The sequence below is a fragment of the Neoarius graeffei genome, chromosome 3 (assembly GCF_027579695.1).
Source record: "Neoarius graeffei isolate fNeoGra1 chromosome 3, fNeoGra1.pri, whole genome shotgun sequence".
NCBI lineage: Eukaryota > Metazoa > Chordata > Actinopteri > Siluriformes > Ariidae > Neoarius > Neoarius graeffei.
The window spans coordinates 75592837-75603904 of record NC_083571.1 but is presented as its reverse complement, the minus strand read 5'-3'; the positions used below and the strand labels follow the sequence as shown (position 1 = coordinate 75603904).

The window sequence follows — 11068 nt, the reverse complement described above, 5'->3', positions numbered from 1 at the left end:
ATCACAATATTTCAATTTAAACAAAAAAATATGTCATGCATTTCAGGGAGGAGTTTTCCTCTAAAACATCTTATAAATACCTACTACTGATTTTTAGGCCAATAGTGGCTCAGTGGTGAAAGCCATTTTTATCTTGCCAGTTTCATACTACTGCAATTAAGCTCCTGTTGAATAGAAAGAAGCCCTTAAATTCCCGTAGGTGAGTGAGCATGTGGAAGCCCACACACCTCCATAAATATCACCTTCCTGTGGTATCTACTGAAACATTAAAAACTTCCTGTGATTATCACTGCACTTACGAGAACACAACCAGTATGATGTTCTTGTAAGGAGGCTTGCCTAAAGAGGGAGTTTCTTCCTCTGTGTCACAAAAGATTAAGACTGGCCCTTTCCAAGTACAGTACTGACTAAAAATTATACATCAAATTTGGCTTCGATGATTTTTTTTGTCTTCTGTATTAGTGTGTCAGTAGAAAAGTGCAAATTTCAGATTTTCATTCATTAAAAAAATGTTGCAGATAATTTTTAATGTCAGCAAATAATAAATTAAATAATGGACCACCTTTCAGATTAAAAACATTATTAAGGCTGTCGGTGTGCATGAAATTCTGCAGAAATGTCAAATGACAGTAACATCAAATATTAATTTGATTTACATTTTTGTTTACTGCTCTTTAGTTCTTTTTTGCTATTTAGTATAAACTTTATTTTGTAAGCATTTTACAGAGCTTATATAGACTGTTTCACAGTACCTATATGCTAAAAAGCTTCAGCGCATTCCTTAAAGGGCTGATGACACGAACATGACTCTATGCAATTTCTTAAATAAACTATACAACATGGCAAACATGTTAGATTTCTATTATAATTGCATGAAAAGAAGCTGTTGTTACGCGAATATCCAACTTTTAATTGCACAGCGCAAGAAAACTGGGTCCGTGGCTCGCGGCCATGCTGTGACGTCAGCGGAAGAACACGCTGTGGTTCACTGGCTGTTCTACTCAATGGAAATGGCGCATGAAAACACCGGTCTACTTGGCAGCTGGCATCACAGTTCTGAACAAAAGAACAACCAAATACTGGTTCTTTAAGCAGTGATCATGATGGCATGATTTTATCTGATTTTAAATAAATGAGATTGATAATAATGTGAATGTTCACAACTAGTACATACAAACTCTGCAGCTTCTGATTCAGCAGCTGCGTCATACTCCGCAAAAACATCAGCAAGAACCTACAATATAAATGGAAATGCAATACACTAAGCTCAAACGACTTTTGGAAAGTATAATTTCTAAATTTTTTCTACATATTCTTGAAGTCGGTCATCGGGGTACTTGCTACCGTTCCCTAACAACGCATGGCAAAGGGTAAAGTGTAGTGTTGCTACAAGTACTTGCTAAAGCCTCCGGTGGAAGATCCTCGATGTGCTGATAAGACATAGAGTTCTATATAACACACAAGTGTCACGATAATCACAAAACAGATGCAAATTATTAAAATACCTAATTTTTAAGCAATCATGTATTGATCTCTTCCGAATAGACTCTATGATAACCTACGGTACCCTCTTTACCCTTTGCCTCTCGTTGCTAGGCGGCAGTTACATGAAAGCCACAAGCTTTCACAAGCAAATACATGACTGATATCACGCCGACTTTATGATTACATTTATGATTATCATGAATGTGTACTCTATGATGTGTACTCTATGAGCGCTCTGGAGCGAGTCACTTCCAAGATGGCCGCGCAGACCGCATGGTTACTATTTTTAGCATCATGTCGGAGCACTCTATAGCTCTACGTACCTTTATCTTATGTCGTTTCTCAACACATGTTCTGACAGGAGGACTGTCTTTGGAGGAGTCGCCTTCAGGGGTGATAGCGTTCCGGCGCCGCGCCGGATTTCCGGCGTACCATGGCTGGGGAAAAAAAAAAAATCTAGTTCGCCCATTGTCCTGTGTCATTCTGAGATGCGCAGATAGACAGTAAAGGGAATTCGGAATTCCCTTTACTGTCTATCTGCGCATCTCAGAATGACACAGGACAATGGGCGAACTAGATTTTTTATTTTTTTTTCCCCAGCTACGGTACGCCGGAAATCCGGCGCGGCGCCGGAACGCTATCACCCCTGCGCCTTGTCCCAGGCGACTGCTGGATCCGGCATAGCTACTAGTAGACCCCCTCCGGAATACTGTAGGCACTGCTGATGGTAGCAACACACATTTGTGCTGAACTGAACACCCAAGAGATTCTTTTAAGCTGGGAAGGGTGTCAAAACAATCCAAATCCAAGTGTTCAGAGCACAGGACGGATGTTGGTGAGGGCTCCCACTTGTCACGAGTGCGCCTGACTTGCTTCGCATGCAGCTCGGGATCTCTGGGAAACTTGAATAAACTTACCCCATCCTTGTGGGTTTTGGAGCAAAAGCCGGCAACACAACGCGAAGGCATAATAACTATTTTATATATATATATATATATATATATATATATATATATATATATATATATAAAATAATGTATAATAATAATACTAATAGTGATAAACTGAACACCTGTCGCATCAACAACAAACTGGTAAGTTAGGAGGAAGATTATTTCGCTGACGTCATATAGCTCCTCCTCCTCATTCGTCTCCTGGGTGCTGCAGCCCCGTCAAATTTGCCCAAATAGCCGTGTTTTTTATCGTAACTTGTAAAATAGGCGCCTTCGTGAATTAATATATGGATCATCGGGAATTACTTTTTATGTTATAAAACATCGCCAAAGATGTCAAAAACGTGTCATCAGCACTTTAAAGTCCTATCATTGAGTCATAAACATCATTGAACTAAAAGAGTGACATGATCTAAAACAGTATTTTTGATTTATTAATGCATTTAGGATATTAAGTCTTATTGGATTAATTAAAGTCTTGTTACGGGAAAACTATTTGGTTTACGCTTGGCTATAAAGCTGATAAGATCTGTTGAAACTCGTGTCTGGCACCTTTAAAATCTATTCTATTGTTCCCAGAAGTGCTGGCACACAAAGCAGGAAGATGAGAGGAAAAGGAACTTCTCCTAATCTGTGCTTGATTAAAGCAGCTATTTGTGTAATCAACCCAGTATCTTCTTCAATGTGATGTGTACTTGCAGAGTAAGAACATGCATTAATTTAAACATTCCAGTATTGAAAGTGACCCAGAAGCATCATGATATGTGTCATCTGTACTATTCCTCGCCTCCCAGCAGACAGACACATTCTGTGATGGAGCCAGGATATGTTTTTCAGAGTACAAACTACACACTCATTTCCTCTATGAACTTCATGTCACACTGTTAAAATCTCAGAGGACTTAGGGAAGAGTAGAGCTGAAGAAAGAACCAGTAAAATACATAGCTTTATTACATTTATTTTTTATCTCCATCTGATAAACATCTTTCCTGCAGAAAGTAACACAAGTATTGTTGTGAATACAGAAAGGTAACTATTTGCACAGTGATGGCAAACAGATAAGACATCATAAAAGTCAGCCCTTCACCATCTTCTTGCTTTCTTTTTTTTCATTCCATTGTGATCTCGTAGTCTTTGAAGACAGCTCTGAGTTTTTCCACTGTGACTGCATGGTCAGCCTTTCCATAGCCCTAAAAACATGTTTCGGCTACACATGAAAACACATTTTGAGGGAAACTGAAACTTTTTTACTAACTATAATAATGAAGTTGTGTTCAATTACCGTAGACTCTCCAAACACTCTTAGTTTCTTCTTGCTGCTGTCATGCTCTATCTTTCCACCACCAAGGCAGGTACACTCCAGACCTAGAGTGTCCATAGCAGGGTTCAACTTTTCAAAGATGTGATCTAAATCGAGAGAGATGAGGTAATATGAGGTGTTCGTATCTTTTTTTTTTTTAAATCTCTAAAAGGTTAGCATTGAGATGCACTCGGTACCTGTTCATGAGATACACCCAACTTATCACTACATTCATGGCAGTTTTGTTTGGTAAACATATACAATTTATATTTATACAATTACTGACTATATCCCACCTTATGATGCACACAATCTACACATCAGTGGCAAGGGACAGCACTAATCAGATATTTTTATGGTGGACCATCTCAGTATAGCAATGACACTGAAATTGTATTGTATGTGCAGATACTTGGAAATTTTTAACTATTGGGTACACTTGCTGGACACTTTATTTGACATGTTTTTAATCCACTTTTTGCAGTGTACTCAGACTACCGTTCAAAAAATAAAGCTACTTTAAATAGCTACTATTTCGTGGGTTGGGAAAGGATTCAGACCCCTTCAGTGTTTGCAGAGAGACAGAGATGTTTTATTGCTCTGCTCCAAAGTCAGACAGGCTGTTAAAGTTTGTATGGGATATAAAATAGGCAAAAAGGAAACAGATATTGGTGGCATAGTGGTGCAGCAGTTAGCTTTGTCGTGTCACGGCAAGGAGGTTCTAGTTCTGAACTTCATGGCCGACTGGGGCCTTTCTGTGGAGTCTGCATGTTCTCATGTTCCGTGCCTGTGTGGGTTTCCTCTGATTTCCTCCCATAGTCCAAAAACATGTGGATTAGGTCAACTGGCTACTCTAAATTGGCCATATGTGTGAATGGTTGTCTGACTGTGTGTGTGTGATAAGATTAATCTTTGGGTGCACCTGTTACTCTGTTTTTCATAACACACAGGATGTTCCAACTAGCACACAGAGCTCTCATTGTGTATTCTTCTGCACCCAAAGTCAACTCCTTATCTGGCAGTGTTCTGAACTCCTGTTTCCATTTCTACACATATAATTTGCTGCTCTGTCTTAAACAGTTGGAGAATATATGAATTTCTTTATTCAAATTGACCAATTATGTTCACCTCACCCCAACCTTTTTGTGTGAATTTATACTCACGTTTGACTTAAAATAAACCGAGAAACATCTCTGAATTAATCTCTGTGTCAATGACGTCATCCCTAGGCCTGTGAGGAAACCAGTCACTGAGTGGCAGACACACAGGGATTATTAATTCACAGGCAGAAGCTGAAATCTGCTAAGCCTGTGGTAAAGACGGTGAGGAGATGGTCTGATGAGGCCAAAGTGGAACTACAAGCCTGCTTTGACTGCACTGATTGGAGTGTTTTTGAGGCTGCAGCTTCAGACCTGCATGAACTGATACCGTGACATCTTACAACAGTTTTTGTGAGGATATATGTGTGTGCCCACCAAGACCTTCCACACATACAACAACAAACTCTGGTTCACTGCAAAACTCAGGCAGCTTCGCCAGGCCAAGGAGGAGGCCTACAGAAGTGGGGACAGAGTCCTGTACAAACAGACCAGAAACACACTCAGTGCGTTTACATGCACATAGAGAAAATCGAATTTCTGCCATTGCTCGACTGAAATCGAAGTTCTAAATGGCATGGAAACACCTTAGCTAGGCTGAAATTGAACCGAACTTGATTTCTCGTAATCGAGCTACACGACCTAGATTATGCGATTTTTGCCGAGCTACTTAGTGCATGTATACCCTGTCGAGCTACATAGTCAAGCTACTTACTTCAGCACTGCCCCTTCCGGAAGTGACGAGTGACGAGACCACAAGCGGGAAACACAACAGCCTCGGTCGGAAAAAAAAAAAAAAAACAGCCTCGGTCGGCATGACACTTCACCTTAGCCGCCACTTTATTAGGAACACTTCTGTTCGTACATACAAACTACAAACACTCTTCTTGTGAACACGGAACTTATAACTTTGTTTATACTCTTGAATAGCTCTTCTTCATGATGACAACTGGAAGTGTACCAACACAATGGGGCATGTAGCGCCACCTGTGGCTCGGGTGCACAATGTACCTCACACAATAGCTCGATTTCCTTGTGTGCATGTAGGATTGGATTTCTCTGGCACCCCTGCTGGGACCCTTTGCTCGATTACCGACAGCAGCTCGATTTGGATGTGCATGTAAACGTACTGACTGACGAAAGAGGTGAAAGCAGATAAGAGGAGCTACGCTGAAAGGATCAAAAACAGCCTTTCAGCCAACGATCTGGCGTCAGTGTGGAGAGGCCTGAAGAACATTACCAACTACAAGAGACCATCCCCCAATACTGCAATGAACCATCAACTGGCTGATGAGTTGAATGTGTTTTACTGCAGATTTGACACATTCACACCTCTTCCCCCCCTCAGACATTAAAGACTCATTCGCACCCCCTGCTATTCTGCCTCCTCTCACCTCTGACCCCACACCAGCACTCAAGATCTGTGAAGAGGATGTTTGTCAGCTTTTTCGTAGACAAAAGATCAGGAAGGCACCCGGCCCAGACGGTGTGTCACCCTCCTGTCTGAAGGTCTGTGCTGATCAGCTGGACCCCATCTTCACCCAGATCTTCAATAGATCCCTGGAGCTGTGTGAAGTCCCCTCATGCTTCAAACGCTCCACAATAATCCCGATTCCCAAGAAAACCACCATCACAGGACTGAATGACTACAGGCCTGTAGCCCTCACATCTGTAGTCATGAAGTTCTTTGAGAGACTGGTGTTGTCACACCTGAAGGACATCACAGACCCCCTGCTGGACCCCCTGCAGTTTGCCTACTGGGCAAACAGGTCAGCGGATGATGCAATCAATATGGGACTGCACTACATCCTGCAACACCTTGACTCTGCAGGGACGTATGCCAGGCTCCTGTCTGTGGACTTCAGTTCGGCGTTCAACACCATCGTTCCAGATATCCTTCACACCAAGCTCACCCAGCTCACTGTGCCCTCCTCCACCTGTCAGTGGATTATAAACTTCCTGACTGACAGGAAGCAGCAGGTGAGCATCACATCCAGCACCTGGACTATCAGCACTGGTGCTCCCCAGGGGTGTGTGCTCTCCCCACTGCTCTTCTCCCTTTACACCAACGACTGCACCTCAAGAGACCCGTCTGTTAAACTCCTGAAATTTGCAGATGACACAACAGTCATCGGCCTCATCCGAGACGGTGATGAGTCTGCATACAGATGGGAGGTTGAACGGCTGGTCTGTTGGTGCAGTCAGAACAAGCTGGAGCTGAACACGCTCAAAACTGTGGAGATGACAGTGGATTTTAGGAGCAGCCCCCCCACCCTGCTGCTCATCACCATCACCAACAACATTGTGACTGCTGTTGAAACCTTCAGGTTTCTGGGTTCCACAATCTCCCGGGACCTGAAGTGGGAGACCAACACAGTCACCATCATCAAAAAGGCCCAGCAGAGGTTGTACTTTCTGCGCCAGCTCAGGAAGCTCAACCTGTCTAAGGAGCTGCTGACACAATTCTACTCCACCATCATTCAGTCTGTTCTCTGCTCTTCAATCACTGTTTGATTTGGATCGGTCACAAACAGGACAAGAACAGACTGCAACGGACAATAAGGTCTGCAGAGAAAATTATTGGTGTCAGCCTGCCCTCCATCCAAGACCTGTACCTGTCCAGAGTCAGGAAACGGGCAGGTAACATCTCTGCAGACCCATCACACCCTGGTCACAAACTGTTTAAACTTCTCCCCTCTGGGAGACACTACAGAACACTGTACACAAAAACAACCAGACACAAGAACAGTTTTTTCCCTCAGGCTATCTCTGTGATGAACAGCTAAAACCGGACTCAAATATCAGTAACATCAAATGTGAAATATCTGCACACTCATACCGTCATTCTGTGCACACTGTATATTTATATTTACTAATTCATCCTTGCACTATGCTGCCTATACATATATTTACCCTTCTACATGTACATAGCTTTTTGTTTTTGTCTACGCTTTTTATCTGTTTGTACTAAGAGAGCTAAGTGAAACCAGAGTCAAATTCCTCGTGTGTGTTCGCATACCTGGCAAATAAAGTTTATTATTATTATATTATATTCTCAAAACTGGGCGGCACGGTGGTGTAGTGGTTAGCGCTGTCGCCTCACGGCAAGAAAGTCCGGGTTCGAGCCCCGTGGCTGGCGAGGGCCTTTCTGTGTGGAGTTTGCATGTTCTCCCCGTGTCCGTGTGGGTTTCCTCCGGGTGCTCCGGTTTCCCCCACAGTCCAAAGACATGCAGGTTAGGTTAACCGGTGACTCTAAATTGACCGTAGGTGTGAATGCGAGTGTGAATGGTTGTCTGTGTCTATGTGTCAGCCCTGTGATGACCTGGCGACTTGTCCAGGGTGTACCCCGCCTTTCGCCCGTAGTCAGCTGGGATAGGCTCCGGCTTGCCTGCGACCCTGTAGAACAGGATAAAGCGGCTAGAGATAATGAGATGAGATTCTCAAAACTTGTAATACAGAATGGGCGGCACGGTGGTGTAGTGGTTAGCGCTGTCACCTCACAGCAAGAAGGTCCTGGGTTCGAGCCCAGAGGCCGACAAGGGCCTTTCTGTGTGGAGTTTGCATGTTCTCCTTGTGTCTGCGTGGGTTTCCTCCAGGTGCTCTGGTTTCCCCCACAGACATGCAGGTTAGGCTAATTGGTGGCTCTAATACCCTGTCCTCACTAGGGATTTTGTACCGATACGAAACTACTTTCGTACTGCAACACCTGTCCACACTAGCAACTATACCGGTACTGTAGCGGTATAACTGTATCGGTACGAAACCCACAAATGTATGGGTTTCGTACCGGTACAGTATCGGTACTGTAGCGCTTCGCTGTAGTGTGGACAGATGAAGCGGCTCTGTATTGATACAAATATAATGCGCATGCGCAAAGTCACACACCTCAATCAATGTCTTCGCTGAATAAAATAGTGAAGAACGGAGATTTGTTTGTTTCTCTCTCTCTCTCTCTCAACTGCCTCGCGCGTTTTATACAATTCGACTGAATAAATAACCACCAGAAATACAGACTGTACATTGACAACAAAAAGCATACACACGTTGTTTCATCCGCCATATATTCTCGGAAGGAAGTTACTCGGTAACCACGGAAACATTTCGCGCACATGCATTTCAACTACCGTGAAAGAAAACTGCAAACATTTCTCGCTAGTGTGGACAGATGCACTAAACTGTACCGGTATGCTTTGTATTGATACAGTTATACCACTTTCGTACCGGTATAAGTGTGAACACAGCATAAATTGACCGTAGGTGTGAATGGTTGTCTGTGTCTATGTGTCAGCCCTGTGATGACCTGGCGACTTGTCCAGGGTGTACCCCGCCTTTTGCCCATAGTCAGCTGGGATAGGCTCCAGCTTGCCTGTGACCCTGTAGGACAGGATAAGCAGCTACAGATAATGGATGGATTACAGAATCTAACAGTTAATTATTATGTTTGTTTTCTTTTGCTTTCTTATTTGTTTTTTAAGATTTTTGGGACTGATTTCTTGGATGCTTCGGTATTTTTGGAGTTTGAAGGTTTCTTTTTTTTAACCTGACTTTCCCCATACTCAAAACAAGCTTTCATTAATCTGTATTACTCATAAAACTAATCTAGGTAGCAGGCTAGTTTAGTTATTTGGCCGATACTAGCTAGTTAGGGTAGTAAAGCGTTGCTATGGTGAAACTGGGCGCGTCATGTGACCGCCAGCTCCTGTAGAATCCCTGGCCGGAAGTACACCTTCTAGTTTGCAGTTTATTTAAACAATAACTCTGATAACTCACAGTATTCGCTATTGAAAGAGAACACGCTAAAAAGTGAGCATTCATTTGCGAGTCGAGTTTCAGGAGAAAGTCCATAACTTGTGCGTGATCCTGTGTTCATAACCACGGTGCAGAGGTCAGAAACATGGAGTGCACGCGCAGCTCACACAAAATGTGTAAACACGTGTGTGTGTGTGTTATGATCTCCACATTCCGCGTGCAGTGGTTCTGTTCTTCTGAAAGCCAATCACCCGCAGTAATGTTACAGCACACCATCAGAGCAGTTCCTCCTTAAACTCGAGATATTAACTTACTGTGGTACTCAGCACTCTTTGTGCCCCTCACTATGTCTTTGTGGTCAGTTCCGCCTTTAACTTTTACTCTCACTAAAATGTATTTAAATTTCCCCTCCGCGTCGATTTCCACATCTGGGACTTTCCTCAAGCAGTCAGCCATGTCTGAGGCGGGTTATTTCAGGCTCAAACCGTTTAAGGCTCAGAAGTAATTTGATTGGCTGGTCAGGGGAACCAATAAAAATGAAGAGGAGGCAGGACTTACTGAACACTGAGCTACATGCAGCATTTCTTTGGTAAACATTTTACGGTTTTAAAGAAGCAGTTAATAGTTAACGTTATACGTAAAAGTTATACGTTATACAACGTTTGTTCCCCCCCCCCCTTTTTTTTTAGTCTGGATTAGGACTGGCAATATGAAAATGTACTCATATGTTACAGCTGATCTAAATAGTGCTGTATCTTCAACACGGGTTTGAAAAGAACCGAAACAAAGAAGGCAGTTTTGAAGACAATATTTAGATAACAAAAAAAAAAAAAAAAAAAAAATATATATATATATATATATATATATATATATATATATATATATATATATATATATATATATATTGACGGCATAAAGCAGACTGACATCCAACTTGGACACTTTTATTGAAGGAAAATACAGCACTAAATATTTATATTAATTTTTAAAATTAAATTAATGGATTTAATTTGCAAAGTTTGCACTGTTCTTTAAATTGTGTTGTGCTGTTAAGGCCCGGTCCCACTGGCCGATGGACACAAAATGTATGCAAAAAGGACACAGCGGACGAGCAAAATTTCGGGGGTGGCTCTATCCGTTTTCATCCGCTCCAGAAATGGACAAAATTGGCGAAAACAGAACGGAAAAGAACGGACGTGGGTAGTATATAGCGGGGATGTTAAATGCATGTTCATAGGAAGCCTAGCGGATGAAAGCGGATGGAAGTGGATGACAGCTCCAAAGGGGTTACCGGTGATAACTGAGAAGCGGACGCATAGCAGAAAGAGCGGATGCATAGCGGGTGAAGGGGCTGCATCACGTACGCCTAACGGAAACAAAGGGGATGTTGCGCGGATGTATATCAGATGCAGACCGTTCACTGCGCTAGGTGTCCTTCTACATACTCTAGACATACTCCAGACATCCTAAATATACGAGATACA

General features: G+C 42.6%; 1 protein-coding gene across 1 annotated transcript; it reads right to left on the bottom strand.

Moving 5' to 3' along the window:
- Positions 1-3376: 3376 nt before the first annotated feature.
- si:dkey-51e6.1 lies at positions 3377-10068 on the bottom strand. The gene is made up of 3 exons (XM_060917339.1): positions 9899-10068; positions 3721-3845; positions 3377-3628 (listed from the first exon to the last, which is right to left on the bottom strand). The coding sequence occupies exons 1-3, from the start codon at positions 10038-10040 to the stop codon at positions 3548-3550; spliced, it is 348 nt and encodes a 115-aa protein (XP_060773322.1). The 5' UTR covers positions 10041-10068; the 3' UTR covers positions 3377-3547.
- Between the last annotated feature and the right edge of the window lie 1000 nt (positions 10069-11068).